The sequence below is a fragment of the Pleurodeles waltl genome, chromosome 7 (assembly GCF_031143425.1).
Source record: "Pleurodeles waltl isolate 20211129_DDA chromosome 7, aPleWal1.hap1.20221129, whole genome shotgun sequence".
Taxonomy (NCBI): Eukaryota; Metazoa; Chordata; class Amphibia; order Caudata; family Salamandridae; genus Pleurodeles; species Pleurodeles waltl.
The window spans coordinates 402,159,219-402,176,928 of NC_090446.1; the positions used below are offsets into that span (position 1 = coordinate 402,159,219).

Below are 17,710 nucleotides of genomic sequence, written 5' to 3' on the forward strand. Positions count from 1 at the left end.
CCGCAGCCTGTATTGCTGCCTGCTTCTCCTGGTTTGCCTGCAGTTGTGTTGGCCTCATCACCCGTTCAGTGTGAGGTTGATCATTGGAGTGGTGTCTTTCTTCAGCGTCTAGGTGTAGTGGGCTCATCCACTCCGAGTCTATCTTTCCCGTTTTAATAGGTTTCAAGCCCAGGCCTCCTCAGGGCTCTGACAGAAGTGTGTGCGGCCCTCCTACATTATCTTTAATTTCAAGGGAAATAACAAGGCATAACTGACCCCTTCTACTCGTAATGACCTCTTCATCTCCATATAGGAAGCCTGTTTAGCCTGCACCGCTGCTGTGTAGTCAGGAAACATGCTGACTATACTATTCTCTACCCTTAAGGGCCTGCCTCCGTGCTCTCTGAAGTAATAGAGCCCAATCTTTGTAATGCAAAAAACTTGGCCACGACCGGCCTGGGGTGTCTTCCTGGTGTGGGGGGTCTGGCCAGGACTAGGTGCGCCATTTCTAATATGAAAAATGGTGTGAATTGTTGCTTGCTTTGGAGAGATTTCATCCAGGGTTCCAGAAGGGTCACTATGTCTGCACCCTTAGCCCCCTTTGGGAGTCCTATGATACGTACCTTGTTGCGCCAACTTCGGCTCTCCGCATCTTCTGCCCAGTGCTCTGGCCGCTGTACTCTGTCTGTGAGGTGGGCCAGCTGGATCTTGTGTGCTCCTTGCAATGTTCCAAGGTTGGTCAGTTCATCCTCTGAGTTTTTCAAGCTACCGGCCAGTTTCCTGTGGTCAGCCTGCAGGAGGCCCTGCTCAACCGACTCCTTCCCGATCCCTTGCCAGAGTGTTCTTACACTCCTGAATTGTCTCCAGTATCTTTTGCAAAGTGACTTGGATTTGAGGGGGTTGCGCTATCAGTTGCATCATCTGTACTCCGGCACCGTGCCCACTTTTGGGGCTGATTGCCTAGGATCCCTGGGGCTTAAGGCATTACTTTCCTATTAGTCTCTATTCTGGGCCCAGTTGCCTACAGGCAGTACATGCATGCATGTGCTGGGGGAGTGGAGTGACCTATTGCCACCATTGTTAATCCTTCCTGGCCCCTGGGGACACCAGATGTCCCAGCGACGCAAGTAGTGCAGCAACCATACATAGTTTTAGCGCTCTGGGGTCTCTTCCCCCCCACCCCCTCCCCATGCCCCTTTACGCACCCCAAGCTGGCAGGCCCTCGTTGGTTACTATCTCTTAGGCCCACATGCAGGGAAAGCGTTTGTCGCCAGACGAGCTCCCCTGCTCAAGGCCTCAGCGGCCACCCAGGGGGACCTCCAATGCCCGCTGGTTGGCACCGTCTCTCCTCAGTACGCCGGTTCTCTCTGCTCAGGATTGCTTCTGCGAGCTGGGGCTCCCCCAGGTGCCAACTCTGTTTCATGGGGGGCTAGTGCCCAGCATCTCTCTCTTGTGGATGTTGTGGTGTCCCAGGTCAGGCATTACACGGGGGCACAGTCCCCCCTGCACATCTGCTGTTTGGGTGGGGGGGGGTAGGGGGGCTAGCGCCCAGCATCTCTACCTTGTGGACGTTGTGGTGTCCCAGGTTCAGGCATTACATGGGGGCACAGTCCCCCCCGCACATCTGCTGAGATTGTTTCGCCGCCCAGCTGGGAGGATAACACGCACCTCTGCCGGTACCTTGCTTCTAGTCCCCAGGCCCACGGGGGGGAAATAAAAGCCCACTTCACAGGGCCCATGCTGGACCAGCCACTCCTTGCCCTTTCTCCTGTGCCCCCAGGGGTCTAGGGACCTGTTCCTGCAGTCGTGGCAGGCCAAGGAGTGCAAGCGCCACGTCTGCACCTCCCACCCGCTCCCCTCTTTAACGTCTCTCCGCCCGGCTGGGAGTGGAGCATGCACCACTGCTTTTACCCTGCTTCTAGGCCTCCAGGCCCACTGGGGAGAAGGGTCTGCTTCATTGGGCCCGTGTCGGTCCAGCCATTCTGTACATCCTCTCCTGTGCCCTCGGGTCGAGGCATCTGCTCCTACAGTCATGCCAGGCAAAGGAGTGTGAGCACTGCGGCCGCGCTTCTCACCTGAACCTCTCGGCCTTCAGTGCAGCTGCCATGTTGTGCAGCACCGCTAAATTCATCTGTGTCATCTCCGTCACATGGCAAGAAGAGGGCTTGCCACTGGCCTTCCCCAGTCGACTCATGCCCCGCTCATCCGCCGACACCCTTCCACGGTCTCGGCACCAGGCTGCAGCGTTGTCATCTCCAGGATCTTATCTGGGCTGGTCCGGAGCTTCTCATTCACACCATCGCCATCTTCAGCGACTAGCTCTGGCTCCGTGCTCTTTGTGACTGTTTGATTTTATTTTGCGACATCAAGTATGGCATGAATTGTTTTGATTGTTTATGTGCTACTTTTATGGTTTATTTTGACTGAATAAAGCTTATATGAACTTAAGTGAATTTCTGTTTTTTTTTTTAATTCTATTTCCGAACTATAACATCCCTGTAACCTTTGTTTTTTCAGTTGAAAAAAAATTACATTTAATGAGGGTTACTTAGAGGAAAAGTATTGTTATAAGCAAGATTTTCTTTTGCCATTTTGACACAGTACATATGATCTCTTAATGTTTAACCTGCTGTTATGAAGAATATCCGACATTGGTTATCAAGGTGGTCTGTCATTCTTTCCTGCAGAAGAAGTCAGCATCCCTCAACCAAGGATACAAAGTGAGGCAAAGTCCAACTCCTTGCCAGAGGTTTCTGAGGAAACCCAGTTTATGAGAGCAGCATCACAACAGTCTTCTAATACTAGCCTGGAGATAATTGATGAAGTCTTTGTGACATCAGCTCTATCAGTGAAACATAATTTAAAAGAACAAACATCTATCCAAAAGAAACCTCCAGAATGTGAGTATATCTTGCTGCAAATCCAGTGTTTCGCCCAGATCATATACAATATATCTTCTGTTTCTCAGTGCCATTCTTTTTCTAGTCTAGTGTGCAAAGCTTTATTATTAAGAACAAAGTACATTCTGAGCATTGTTCTTTTCCAAAGCTGGAAACTGCTTCCTTGTTTTTGACACTTGTGTGTTCTTTGTTAAAATGTAAGGTTTGTATGTTTAAGGTGAGAGGTTTGCTTGACAAATCTTAAGTGTGTAAAAAATTGTGTTCAAGCATTTTAATAATCATTGACCGTCTATTCTAACATATGAATTCAGTAACTGAAGGTGCCATTTGTTAATTTTACTAGTTTTCAGACTTTCCTTCTAGCACTGTTTTTGGTAGTTTTACAAGAGGATTTGGTGTGGAGTAGCTATTTTCAACTGTTGCTGTTTGCACTTCATCTTCATAATTACAAATAAGAGGTTCTAGTTTAAGAAAGTGAAATTGAGATCCTGGTGCCCTTCAACATGTTTGCTTTTATTGTGCATTTCAACTTCTTGACTTTGTTTAGGTGTCACTCATGATATAGAATTTTTCCTTTTATGCCCTCCTCAAACTTATTTTTATAGTAGAAAGCTTCAGAGATGATTTTAACTTTTCCTTCAGCTTCAGTTGATTTGCATGTGCATTTTTTTTAGTGTGTTGGGGTGGGCTGGGCAGGTGGGGGTAGTCTCACTGCATATTCAAAACTCTAAACATTAGAATTTAAGGCCACTGAGAGTAGCTCATCTGCAGAATGGTTGATATAAGTTGTGAAAGTTCCTTTAGATTGGTGTTGTATTCTACTAACCTTTAAGACACCTGATGTTTAAGAGGTCAAAACCATTGTGCTGAAATATATGCCTGTGATGTGCAGCTTGTTGATGTCCAGACGCAAGGCGTTGAAACACACTGTTGTGCAAGCCCTGAGCATTCTCTGCTTCATGCTTGAGGAAGGCGATGGGCAGTTGCCTATCATCAACCTCTTTCTAGATACAAAGGTTAATTCTAGTTGGCCATGCCAGGTTGAGAAATCTGTGTAGCCACATAATATTCGAATTTAAGGTAGATCATTCAGGTGCCTTCCATCTTCTGCCCAAGAGTTGCAGTGAGAATTTGAGTATTAGCTTGCTATTTTGTTCTAATGCTTATGACTATTAGTGAAGATCATGCCATGCAGAAGATATTGGTAACTTGCTTGTAGCCTGGGTTTTCTATCATAGGATTCTTTGTTGAAATCGTAAATGAGCCTTACGGGCTGTAGTAATCTTTGGCATTCGAAACAGCGGTGTATTTATTTATCATTGTATTCTCTCTCTCTCCCGCTCTCCGATTTAAAAACTGTGATGCATCTACCAGTACAGTGTGTCATTGGTAGTGGCAGCTTCAGGAGCCTTAAACAAATAGGGGTCTTTGTAGCTTGTGTTGTTGTAGATACACATGGTGTGGATTCTCGTGCCATCTAGTATTGGGCTTAGACATTTGCATGTAGTTTTTCTTCAAATAAGTCTTTTGAGTAACAAAGTATATGGTGACTCCTTGTTCAGTGGACTGTGTGCATAGACACATCTAATTTGGGCATGTATTTCCAGGGCACTGAGTTCTATGCTCTTTTGGGTCCAACCTGACAATTTTTTCTGATATGGACCCCTACTGCCCTTGGGTTTTGGGAGACACCAGCCAAAGACCTCTGAGTCTGCCACGCTCAATTTCACGGGTGCCAACCCTTTGAAGCCATTGAGTACAAAGATACTTCACAGGCCTTCAAGGCAGAGCTCCTTTGGGTGCCCATATCAATAACACACCTGGTGTTGAATCTGCTTTCAGCACCAGAAAACCCTCTGGGTCAAAGACTCCCTTGCCGTTGTTGCCATGGGTGTTGAATTCCCCTTCAACGGCTGCCCTCGGTGACCCAGAGCATCCTAATCTCCTGTGGCTTTAGGAGGTGCTGGTTTTGAGGCAGAAAGATCTATTTATCTGAGTCAGTGACGATCTCTACACAGCTGCCTTCCAAGATCACACTTTGCCTTGGAAGAGAAAGATGAACATTGAGAAAGTTTGCCTTGGAGTCTCCCCACCCTCCCAAGCATAAGACACCAAGGATGGGGCACTAGTCCCCTTCTGCATGTGCCGCCTCTGAAACCATCACTATATCATTCATCACCATTCCATATTCTCCACTGGGAGCCTTATGCTGCATTGTTCGATCCAGTGCTCAGCAATTACTTGTGGGACGACTATGCTGATGATTCTCCCAGGGGATCCTGACCTGGATCACTGTGCAGTAGGGCACCAACCCTATTCAACTTCCCCTCCCCCCACCATGGCATGTCCTACATGAGGAGGATGACTTGTTAGCGAAGGCATTGGCAAAGCCAGAGAATACAGTATAGTTCATCGCAGTGCTAAATTGCATGCTAAAACTAGCCACAGACACCTTCAAGGACCCATCAAGAAAAGGGCGGCAACTTCCTACGTGGAGAGAAAATATAAGCCTTCCCCCAATGACCCAGCTTATGTCATTTGTCAGATCCCTCACAATTCCCTTGTGGTGCATACGGTGCAAGGGAGTTAATGCTCAGGCGACGGGCAATGTAATGCACCCCTGACAAGGAGAGCAAGAAGCTGGATGCTGCTGGGAAGAAGGTAGCGTAAGCAACCTCCACAGACTGGTGAATAGCTATCTCTGAAGGCCTCCTCACCTGATATGATTTGGAGAAGTGGAACAAAATTCAGGAGTTATTGAAGCATCTTTCTTAATCTTTTCAGGAAGAGGAAGTCGTTAGTGGCAGAAAATAGGACCATTTCTAATTAAACACTCTGCCTCGCCCTTAATGCGGTGAACACCACTTTTAGAGGGGTCGACACCAGCATATTAAAATATTAAGAAAAAGTGCTTTGAGATCCGTGCATGCAGCCCAGAACAATATAATTTTTATGACTGCATGCAGGAAAAGGCCTACAAGTAACCATTTCTTACCTCTAATTATAATTCTCATTCAGGTGACTCTCCATTGAAATCATATGCATCTCTTTCTCCTGAATGATACTTGAAGAGAGACATCAATTGCCCTTTCACTAGGCCCTGCACTCTCCATATTAAAAGAACTGAAGCAACTACCCCTGACTGGGTGTGATAGGATGCTGGTCATGTGTTCTTCCTTATGTTTCAAATCTCTCTATTAATTTTCAGGCACAAGAATATAGCGACATAGTGAGCTCAAGTTGCTTTCAAATTATATTGCAAGAGGAAACAAACAGAACTGTCCCCAAACTCCCCCCGTTGTTACCAACCATCTCTCAAATGGAGTGAGAAAACGTTGGGCTCAGTGGCAGGCGTTTGGGTGCGTGATCCAGTGCCTCACCTGGAGATACCACAGTCTTTCCTACTAAGTCATTGTGCATTTAGAACATAGTTGATCTAAAGGAAGGGTGCCCTCCTCATCGAACAGATGGCCTCTGGATCCGCATCCAGCTTGTTGCCAGTGTTTAAAGGCTATTGCGTGTAATCCCTGGGTAAAGTCGAAATTACTGTTGGTGTCAGTAGGAAGGATATGAAGTCAAGCTTGCCTTTTCACTCACCCGATCCCAGACATCCAGGGTGGCCATGGTGATGGGGGAAGATATAAAGCCTACACAGACGAGCAGTTCTGTGTAGGAAGGCGATCTTCCCCAGGTGCTGGCTTGCCACTGCTCTAGCCATAAAGAGCCAGAGCTTTTCGGACTCTTCCCGAGACCACTCAAGTAGGAACCGGAGCTGGGCCGCCTGGTAGTATTGTAAAAGTTTCGGAATCCCAACTCGCCTTCACCTGGAGGTTGATAACTTAGCTCCTTTTTCATGCAGGGGTAGGGCATCAGCCCATAAAAATGGGTCAGGTTGCATTGCATGACTTGTAGACTGCCGGCTGGGGGTGCAATCGGCAATGCCTAGAATGAGAACAAGACTGTGTGCAGGATTGTCATTTTAAGGGCAGTCACTCTGCCAAGGCAGGAGAAGGTGGTTAGGGCCACCACCTGATCAAGTCAGCTTTAATCCGTTGGTGCAGGGTTTTGTAGTTGAGGAAGGCAGTAGCTGCCTCAGTGGGGGAAAGTTGTATCCCAAGGTAGGGAATAGAGGAGAACAGCCACCATATTGGGTAGCTGCGGGACAAGGCCAGTTGCATATCCGATGTAAAGGAAAGGTTAAGAGCGTAGGATTTGTGTACATTGACACGGAATCCTGCTACCTGTCCAAAAAACCTCCAGTTCCTTTCCTGAAGAAAGGCCGAGAGTAAGAAAAGGGAATTCTCCAGAGCTACAGGATGCATATATATACTAATGGTATGCTCCTCCCTGAGAGACCCCCCCTTTCTGAAAGGAATCCCCATAGTAGTCCCCGATTTTCTGGGCAAAAGGCTCCATGAAGAGCGCAAAAATCAAATGTGAGAGCGGTCGTCCTTGGCGTGTGGCTCTACAGATGGGAAATTAGGCTGATGTATGCCCATTTACTCCGACCCTTGCAACAGGGCAACTATAATTGCTTAAGACCCATAAGCAAAAGCATTTGTCAAGTCCGAAATGCTTAAGTGTAATTGCAACATTTGGCCAATGGACTCTGTCAAATCCTTTCTCAGGATCCACTGCCAACATTTGCTCTTGACCTGAGCGTTGCGCTTTATCTATCAGGTGCATGATCCTTTTTGTTTTATCTCTACATTGGTGATGAGGAACAATGCCCGCCTGATCTGGAACAACCAGGGATGGGAGGAGAGGGTCAAGGCGGGCTGCTAGGATGCCCATGAAAAGCTTAACATCCACATTTAAGAGAGCGATCAGCCTATATGAAGTGCAGAGGCGGGGATCTTTGCCCAGTTTTGTGATAACCACCACAGTGGCCTTCAACATCGAAGGTAGAATCGAAGCCGAGTCTGCAATAGAAATGAAAAGCTGGGTAGAGTTGGGGAGCGAGTGTCATGCAAAACGTTTTGTACAACATGGCAGGAAACCATCAGGGCCTGGTGATTTAAAGTAGTTTCTGCTTGGCAGTGATGGAGATCATCTCCTCAATTTGGATAGGGCTGTCCAAATCAGATACCTGTCCCAGTGTTTGTTTAGAAGTTTGGACCCCTTGAAGATAAGGTCCAGGTCCATCCGCAGATAAGTCTTTGTAGGAAGCTGGCTCTGTATATACTATATCGAAATGAGATATAGTGTGCACAGAGTCCAGCAGTTCCCCAAGAGCCTTGACAGAGGCAATAAAAGATACTAATGCTCTATTTGTGGTAGTGTGGTCGAGCAGTTAGGCTTATCAGAGGCTAGTGTTAAGCATTTGTTCTACACATTCAAGCAATAAATGAGAACACACACTCAGTAACTTAACTACAGGCCAAAAGGTTTTTTTTTTAGTAGAGAAATATTATTTTCTTAATTTATTTTAGAACCACAAGATTCAAATTGTAGGTAAGTACATTAAATGTAAGGTACTTTGCATAGGTATAGTTAGAACTGTGAACCAAAACAGTAATGTACACAGTTTCTCATAAAATGGCATAAAGCTATTTTAAAAGTGGACATGGTGCAAAATTCAGTAGTTCCTGGGGGAGGTAAGTACCGTATGGTTAATACAGTAAGTAATGCACTTACAAGTTCAGTCTCTGGGCATAGGTAGCGCACCATTGGGGGTTCAAGTCAACCCCCAAACATCCAGCAACACAGGGCCGATCAGGTGCAGAGGCCAAAGAGGATCCAAAATATGGGTGCCAATGGAGACATGGGGGTGGGGAGGTAGGCGTGGGCAGACCAGGGGGGTTTAGTAGAGCACTGGGGGGAGAGGGGAGGGGGGGGTGCCAAGTAGGCACACAAAACACACTCTCAGGGGCAGCCGGGTTCAGTGGGCAAACAGGGCGTCTGGTTTGTTATAGGATTCAATGGAGGGACCTGGAGATCACTCAGACGTTGCAGGCAGGGCACAGGGGGCTTCTCAGGCCAGCCACCAATTGGGCAAGGGGAAGGGCTGCCTGCTGGTCACTGCTGCACCGTTATTTGGTTTCTCACAGGCCTGGGGGTGCTTCTCCAGGTGTCTGATATCTTCGTCCCTGGCAGTTGTAGTCAGGGTGGTCCTTGGGATTCCCTCTGCAGGCGTCGTCGTGGGGGTGCAGAGAGGTTAGCCCAGGGTGGACACGTCGTCGGAGTCGCCTGGGGATCCTCTGGGTCGTTGGTTTCTCTGGACACGGGCTGTGTCAGTTGCAGAGTGGTGGGGACTCGCGCGTCTGGAGTCAAGTGGGAGTCCCTTTTAAGATGGTTTCTTCTTTTTTTTGTTGGACAGGTCCGCTGTCCATGGGAGTTCTTGATCCTTCTTTGGTGCAGGGCAGTCCTCTGAGTCGGCAGAGATCGCTGGGCCCGCAGGATGCGTAGCGGGTGCAGGTTCTCTGAAGTTGGAGACAGACTGGTAGGGCTGGTTCCAAAGCAGTTGTCATCTTCCTTTGTCTCGGTGGGGTTTTTCAGCTAGGCAGTCCGTCTTTGTAGGTCGTCAGGAATCAGATTTTCTGGGTTCAGGGTCACCCCTAAATACTAATTTAGGGGTGTGTTAGGGCTGGAGGGCAGTAGCAAATGGCTACTCTCCCTGAGGGTGGCTACACCCTCATCTCTATTCCTATTGGGCTAAATCCTCCAAAACAAGACCAAGGATTTTCCAAGGAGGGGTTCACCTCAGCTCTGGTCACCGAAGGGGTAGACTTGGCTAAGGGCATGACTCCTCCTTGTTTTCCTCATTATTTCCCTGCACTTGCCGCCAAACATGGGGGCTGTGTCCGGGAGGCAGGAATCTCCACTAGCTGGAGTGCCTGGGGTGTTGTAACACCAGGCTTGAGCCTTTGAGGCTCACGCCAGGTGTTACAATTCCTGCAGGGGGAGGTGTGAAGCACCCCCACCCAGGACAGGCTATGTTCTTGGTCACAGAGTGCACAAAGGCACTCACCCTATGTAGCGAGAAGCTTGTCTGGCAGTGGCAGACTGGCAGAGACCGGTCAGCCTAGCACTAGCAGTTGGGTTGCCATGCAGGGGGCTTCTCAAAGATGCCCTCTGTGTGCATTTCTCAATAAATCCCACACTGGCTTCAGTGTGGATATATTGTGCTGAGAAATTTGATACCTAACTTCTCCGTATTCAGTGTAGCCATTATGGAACTGTGGAGTTTGTTTTTTGACAAACTCCCAGACCACATACTCAGTATGGCTACCCTGCACTTTCAGTGTCTAAGAATTGACTTAGACACTGCAGGGGCATGGTGCTCATGCAGGTATGCTCTCACCTGTGGTATAGTGCACCCTGCCTTAGGGCTGTAAGGCATGCTAGAGGGGTGACTAAACTATGCCAACATGTGGTGCATTTTGGACATGGCACTCTGAGGGGAGTGCCATGTCGACTTAGTCTTTTTCTCCCCACCAGCACACACAAGCCGTGATGCAGTGTGCATGTGCTGAGTGAGGGGTCCCCAGAGTGGCATAACACATGCTGCAGCCCTTACAGACCTCCCATGGCTACAGGGCCCTGGGTACCAGGGGTACCTTTTACAAGGGACTTATCTGTGTGCCGGGGCTGTGCCAATTGTGGAGACAAAGGTACAGTTTTAGGGAAAGAACACTAGTGCTGGGGTCTGGTTAGCAGGGTCCCAGCACACTTTCAATTAAAGCTGGCATCAACACTAGGCAAAATGTTAGGGGGTAACCATGCCAACAGTGTCGTTTTCCTACAGTTTTGCTTAGCATAAAGTTCATTATAGAAGTCACGGAAGGCTGAAGCTATCTAGGAATCGCCTGTAGATTCAGAGCCATCTGCAGTTAGGATGGACGATATGCATGCGCCCTGGCGCTGTGCCCATAACTTAATGGCCAAGAGGCGTCCACATCGGTCACCGCCAACTTAAGAGGAGTGTTGAAGGGCTGCGTACTTTACTCTGTCAATTTCTGCCAGTTGTTTGTGGGCTGTCTCTCATTGACGCCATATCTGATGTGCCCCTGTACGTTTGTGGATGCGTTCAAATTCCAGGACTTGGTAAGAGAGTTGTTCTTTTGTTTTTCCGAAGTTTGTCTGCTGCGGATATTGTGATTAGTTCACCACTAATTGCCACTTTCAAGGTTTCCCATATCGTAGATGGTGAGACCTCAGGGGTGTCATTTAGTGCATGGAAATCTATTAGTGTTTTATTAATTTGGGCAATAACTTCCAAGCGACAAAGAAGGGTTTCCTGTAGTCTCCACGGCCTGTATTGGTGGGAGAGGGAGGGGGGCGGAGGGGCGGCTGAGTGGCAGGAAAGATAAATTGAGGAGCACTGCCACATAATTTGATAATGGACGGGGTTGGATCTCAGAGGCTGTAACTAAAAATGTAATGCCTGAAGTGCCCAGGAAGAAATCTATACTGGCATACATTTTATGGGCATAGAAGAACCTGTAATCTTGTGTAGGTGTGGAGAGTGCCAGAGTTCCTCCAGATCCATTTACTTCAACTAGAGCGCTCCCTCCCAGGAGAGAGCCCCAGTGTGGCCCTGGCCCGATCTGTCCAGGTCATTACTGAAGACTAAATTCAGGTCCCCTCCTAAAAGCACCAAGCGATCCCATGTAGCCATGACTTCTGCTACAGCCCAGTGGATAAAGGGCTCATGACCATCATTTGGGGTATATAGAGTACCCAATGTGAATGCGTAATCCCTAATCTACTTTGAATGTGCTAACACCCCACCCCTGATTTCAGCCTGCTTTGGTCTGACCTTACAACAAAAGGAGTTGGATACCAAGATCGCTATCCCTGCCGACTTCGTAGGCCCAGAGAAGAACAATTTGTGTGGAAAGGTCCATGATCTTAGTCCATGCCAAACCCTAGCCAGCAAGTGTGTTCCTTGGAATAAACCGATATGGACCTCAGTGTGTTCTAGGTAGGAGAGTATGGTTCTGCGCTTGATCAGATTTTTAAGGCCCTTCGCATTAAGGTAGGTATCAGTAGACTATTATATGAGGTCTGGGTGAAAGGTGTCAGTGAATCTCGTAGGGGACCGTAATCGTGTGTGCTAGTGTGGTCTGTATCAGGGAGCATAGTGAAACCATCTACATACTTGTGAAAGTGGGTTGATAAGATTGTAAACTGTAGGTTTCCCCAAAAGGGAACTGGAACAACATAAAAACATAAGTAAAAGTAGTGATATATTGTCCAACTGTGCCAATAGGTGGACTCAAGTCTCAACTAGTAAAAGAGGTGGGGGGATGTGGAGCCGACCAGGAACCCTGAAACCCCACCCCAATATATCCCACCCAACCCATCTGCCTGCTGTGTTGCATTTAGAAGAGTAAAGTCATGGCTACAGCGGAACAGCAGCTGCTCAGTCTCCGGAGAGCATCTCTAGTATCACCTCTCTTGTTCCATAGCTGCTGGGTCGGGCCGAAGGTTCGAGGGACTCCCGCCCTCCTCTATCGTTGGTGTCTGCGGGCCTCCCTTTTGCTCCAATTGTATTTGGAAGGATCAGGGAGATGTCGATACCCAGCAGATGGCAGGCCTCTTTGAGGGAGTAAAGTTGGTGGAGCTTGCCATGCAGTTGGAAGACCAGCTGGAAGGCGTGGCTCCAAGAGTATGAGATGCCTTCTTTTTGCAGTTGAAGGGGGCAGAACTCTTTACATTTCTAAAGGGTGGAGGCAGTCAGATCCTGGTATAACACTAGTTTGGATCCTTAGATTTGTAGCAGGTTTTTATCTCGGGCCATGGGGAGGATCCGTTCTTTCAGTTGGAAGTCATGGACACAAACAAGTATATCTGCCGGGAGGCGGGCAGTGTCTGATCTCTTGGGGCCTACCCAATGTGCCCTGTCTATCTTGATGTCGACCTTTGTTGTTACCTCTAGACGTGAACGAAAAAGGTCTTTTACAAAATTGACTTGAATCAGTTACCTCAGCCCTGAGTGGGGCACCCCTGATATGTATTTTCTTTAGGCTTGTAAGTCCAGTTGCTGATCTTGAAGACAAAAGATTTCCTGCTGCAGCTGTTCGATTTCTTTGTCTCTGAATGCTTCCTGGTCTTCCAGGGAAGAAATCCTGTTGACTAGGCTGTCCAGATCATGGCTGACTTCTCTTAGGTCCGCTGAGAGATCATTCTTAAGGGTCAGGAGGTCCTCCCAGAATGAAGTGAAGAGAGCCTCCAGAAAGGTCAGGGTCACCAGTGTGTCTACGCCGCCGGCTGTAGCCGCGGTGTCTGAGCGTGGGGATACTGTGCTTTTGGTTGTCTGCACCACCGGGGGTTTGGTAAGCATCTCCTTTAGCGAGCAGTCTTTCTTCCCCCGTCTGGCTGCCATTGCTTCTGTATTGCATGGGGGCCTGCTATCAGGGTAGAGGAGGGGGGCTATTGGTGCACTTAATCTTGGAAGATCGCTCCCAGGATCAGGGTTGAGGCAGGCAATGAGATGTGCAATGAGATGTGTAGCAGGTCAGAAGGTACCTCACTGAGGGGCCGACAGCTAGAATGGTGAAGTTCTAGCCCCCTGGGGAGAAGCTCTGCCCCCCAGATAGTAGAGGTCTCAGAGTGTGGCAAATGTGGCCCAGTATGAGAGATTGCTGTGCCAAGGTGAGCTTCACAAGACCAACAACAGACTACTCCGGGAACCGCCTTTCTCCGACTGGGGGTGAGATCGCCTCTGGAAGGCCCTGCTGGGGCCATGTGCTGGAGAGCCCTCAGGGGCTTGGAACCACGTGGCAGTACAGGTTGGATAGCTGGAGGCCTTGGTTGTGTTGTCTATATCTGCAGCGCGGGCCCCTTCTGTAGTGTTGTCTCCCCACCCCACTCCCTGCCCAGTTCCTGGGGGTCAGTCTCAGGTTTGTGCAGGTGCTGCCTGTCACCGGGGTTGTAGCCTGGCACGTCTCATGATGATCGCAGTCCGGCACGGTCAGGCCCCAAGCTGGGGGAGGGTGTTGTGGCTCCATCTGTAGGGCACCTTCTCCTAGGCCAGCAGACCCCCCTTCCCACGTTGCACCCGGCCAGAGGAGGTCTGAGTTGCACAGGGTAGGTCCTGTCCTGGGAGCGGGAGAGACTCCACCTTCTCTGGAGCTGGTGACGCGTCTGGGCTCCCACTCAGGCTCACCTGTGCACTGGCTGGGGTGAAGACAGCTATGCGGGTCACCAGCCAACGCAGGCTGCGGCTCCTCCAACTTGGCCCGGCAAAGGCTTCTGCTTCTAGCCGGCCCTCACAGGTGCAGGGTGGCACTCAGGGTGCCCTCCTCTCTGTGTCTCGCCTCTCCATCTCTCGTTTTGGCTTGTGCATGTCAGTTAAGGGGCATTCCCCTGGCGTGGTGTAAGGAAATGCCTTCCTTGGCATGGTTACCCCCCAAACGTTTTGCCTTTTGTTGATGCCAGTTATGATTGAAAGTGTGCTGGGACCCTGCTAACCAGGCCCCCAGCACCTGTGTTCTTTCCCTAAACTGTACCTTTGTTCCCACAATTGGCACAGTCCTGGCACACAGATAAGTCCCTTGTAAATGGTACCCCTGGTACCAAGGGCCCTGTGGCCAGGGAAGATCTCTAAGGGCTGCAACATGTATTATGCCACCCTCGGGACCCATCACTCAGCACATGCAGACTGCCTCACAGCTTGTGTGGGCTGGTGAGGGGAAAAAGACTGTCGACATGGCATTCCCCTCAGAGTGCCATGCCCACAATACCACAGGTGAGGGCATAGTTGTATGAGCACTATGCCCCTACAGTGTCTAAGCCAAACCTTAGTGCAGGGTAGCCATAAAGAGTATATGGTCTGGGAGTCTGTGAATTACGAACTCCTCAGTTCCATAATGGCTTCACTGAAATCTGGGAAGCTTGGTATCAAACTTCTCTGCACAATAAATGCACACTGATGCCAGTGTGGGATTTATTGTAAAATACACCCAGGAGGCATCTTAGAGATGCCCCCTGAATACCAGTCCGACTCCTAGTGCTAGGCTGACCAGTTTCTGTCAGCATGCCACAACCAGATGAGATTCTTGCCACATGGGGTGAGGTGAGTGCCTTTGTGACTCTGGCCAAGAACAAAACCTGCACTGGGTGGAGTTTCTTCTCACCTCCCCCTGCTGGGACTGTAACACCTGGCGGTGAACCTCAAAGGCTCCTGCCTGTTACAGCACCCCAGGACATCCCAGCTAGTGGAGATGCCCGCTCCTCCGGACACAGCCCCCACGTTTGGCGGCAAGTCCGGAGTGGATAGTGAGAAAAACAAGGAGTAGTCACCTACCAGTCAGGACAGCCCCTAAAGTGCCCTGAGCTGAGGTGACCCCTGCCTTTCCAAAAATTCTCCATCTTGAGTTTGGAGGATTCCCCCAATAGGAATAGGGATGTGCCCCCCTCCTCTCGGGGAGGAGGCACAAAGAGGGTGTAGCCACCCTCAAGGACAGTAGCCATTGACTACTGCCCCCAGACCAAACACACCCCAAAATTGAGAATTTAGGGGCAATCCTGAACCCAGGAAATCCGATTCCTGCATCATGAAGAAAGGACTGCTGACCTGAAAGCCCCGCCGAGATGACGGAGACGATTACTGACTTCGCCCCATCCCTACCACCCTGTCTCCAGACTCAAAGAACCTGCACAGCGACTGATCCAATGGTACCAGCTACCTCTGAGGACTCAGAGGACTGCCCTGCACCTAAAGGACCAAGAAACTCCTGAGAACAGGGGCACTGTTCAGAAACTGCAACAACTTTGCAACTTTGAAACCACTTTTAAAGAAGCTCTCACTACCTGCCAGACGCGTGAGTCTTCACACTCTGCACTCGACGCCCCCGGCTCGAGTCCAGGATAACCAACACCGCAGAGAGGACTCCCAGGCGACTCCAACATCGTGGACACCCTGAGTTGACCCCCCTGCACCCCTACAGCGACGCCTGCAGAGAGGATCCAGAGCCTTCCCCCTGACCGCGACTGCCTGGTAACAAAGGAGCCCGATGCCTGAACCAAGCACTGCACCCACAGGCCCCAGGAAGGAAAGGAACCACCTACCAGTGCAGGAGTGACCAGCAGGTGGCGTTTATCCTAGCCCAGTCGGTGGCTGGCCTGAGAAGCCCCCCTTGCCCTGCCTGCATCGCCTAAGTGACTCTCGGGTCCCTTCATTGCATTCTGTAGCAAACTCGACACCTACTTTGCCTACTGCACCTGGCCACCCCAGTGCGGCTGAGGGTGTGTTTTGTGGGCTTGTGTGTCTCCCCCCAAGTGCTCAATAAAACTCCCCTGGTCTGCTCCCCAAGGACACAGGTAGTTACCTGAAGCAGACTAGGACAGGAGCACCCCTGTTCTTCATAGGCTCCTGTGTGTTTTTGGCCCTCCCTTGACCTCTGCCCCTGACCGGCCCTGTGTTGCTGGTGCGGTTGCTTTGGGTTTGCCTTGAACACCCAACAATGTGCTGCCTGTGCCCAGGAGACTGACTATGTAAGTGCTTTACTTACCTGCAAAAACTAACCAAACTTACCTCCACCAGGAACTGTTGATTTTTGCACTGTCCACTTTTAAAATAGCTTATTGCCATTTTAACTAAAACTGTGTGTACTACTGTTTTAAATCAAAGTTCTATACTTAACTGTATCAAGTACCTTGCATTGTATGTACTTACCTCAAATCTTGTGGGTCTAAAAATAAAGAAAATATATTTTTCTATATAAAAACCTATTAGCCTGGAGTAAGTCTTGGAGTGTGTGTTCCTCATTTATTGCCTGTGTGTGTACAACAAGTGCTTAACTCTACCCTCTGATAAGCCTACTGCTCGACCACACTACCACAAAATAGAGCATTAGTATTATCTAATTTTGCCACTATCAACCTCTGAGGGGAACCCTTTGACTCTGTGCACACTATCTCTCACTTTGAGATAGTATATCAGGGATGTGGAATTCCTATCGCCCAACGCCCGGGACATCTTGTTTGGGGTCAAGGGCAACAAGTGTTTGTTTACTTTGTCCTTGGGACAAGTAGGCCCAACCCTCTGCAGCACAAACCCTTTGGGTGCCTGTTTACAGAGAGTGGAACTCTCTGCAGTTGAGGTAATCTGTTTCCAAAAGATAATGCTGTTCGAACTTGTATTTATGGTTCATTATTTGAAAACCTTCATTATTAGGGTGAGTGCTGTAAATAAATATTTTAAGGTCACACTTCACTACTGACATTGGTTCCAGTACAAAAAAAAAAAAAACGTGCATACACATGTTTGAAAACTTTAGGCTATGAGGCTAAGTAAAATGCTCCCAGAATGCTCTCTGATTAGATGCAAATGAAGTGTCATTTAGTAAAATGTGTTGATGCATGCTAGTATTTCCCAAAAATATTTCTAATGGAAAATCAGTGTAACCATTTTCAACACGAATGTGGGAAGCATGAAAATAAACAAACACTGACAAAGCCAACTGATCTGAGATATTTTTTATAAGTCTTTTAGTTTCATCAATGCGTGTCTTGTTTTGTAACACTTTATTGTTGTGGGAGCTACCAGGCCCTCAACATTGTAACAAACACTGGCAAAAAAAAAAATATATATATTTTGAACTCTAAAAGCACACGTTGCCACCAGTGGCATAACAAAGGCCCCGCAGCCGCCCTCCAGGGGGCCCCTTCAGCACCTGCCCTGTTTGAGTATGGAGAGGGGGCTCCTCCATGTTCTTTGCAAAGGGGCACCCTCCAGTTTCGTTACGTCACTGATTGCCACTGTAGTTCCTGACACTGAACAAAACTACTTTGTGTGCCAATATGCTCCTTGTGGAAGAGCAGAATGCAATCACTCACAGTAAAGCCAGCCAAAAGAGAGAGAAATAGAAGTTTTTATTAAA

At 48.8% G+C, this 17,710-nt stretch overlaps 1 protein-coding gene across 7 annotated transcripts in view; it reads left to right on the forward strand.

Moving 5' to 3' along the window:
* Nucleotides 1–17,710, forward strand: part of PHF20 (PHD finger protein 20) — a 1,394,195-nt gene that overhangs the window by 523,878 nt on the left and 852,607 nt on the right. For all 7 annotated transcript variants that reach the window (XM_069243878.1, XM_069243882.1, XM_069243883.1 and 4 more), the window contains one exon: nucleotides 2,667–2,879. In XM_069243878.1, the coding sequence (XP_069099979.1) occupies nucleotides 2,667–2,879 (213 nt within the window). The remainder of the gene's footprint in view (nucleotides 1–2,666; nucleotides 2,880–17,710) is intronic.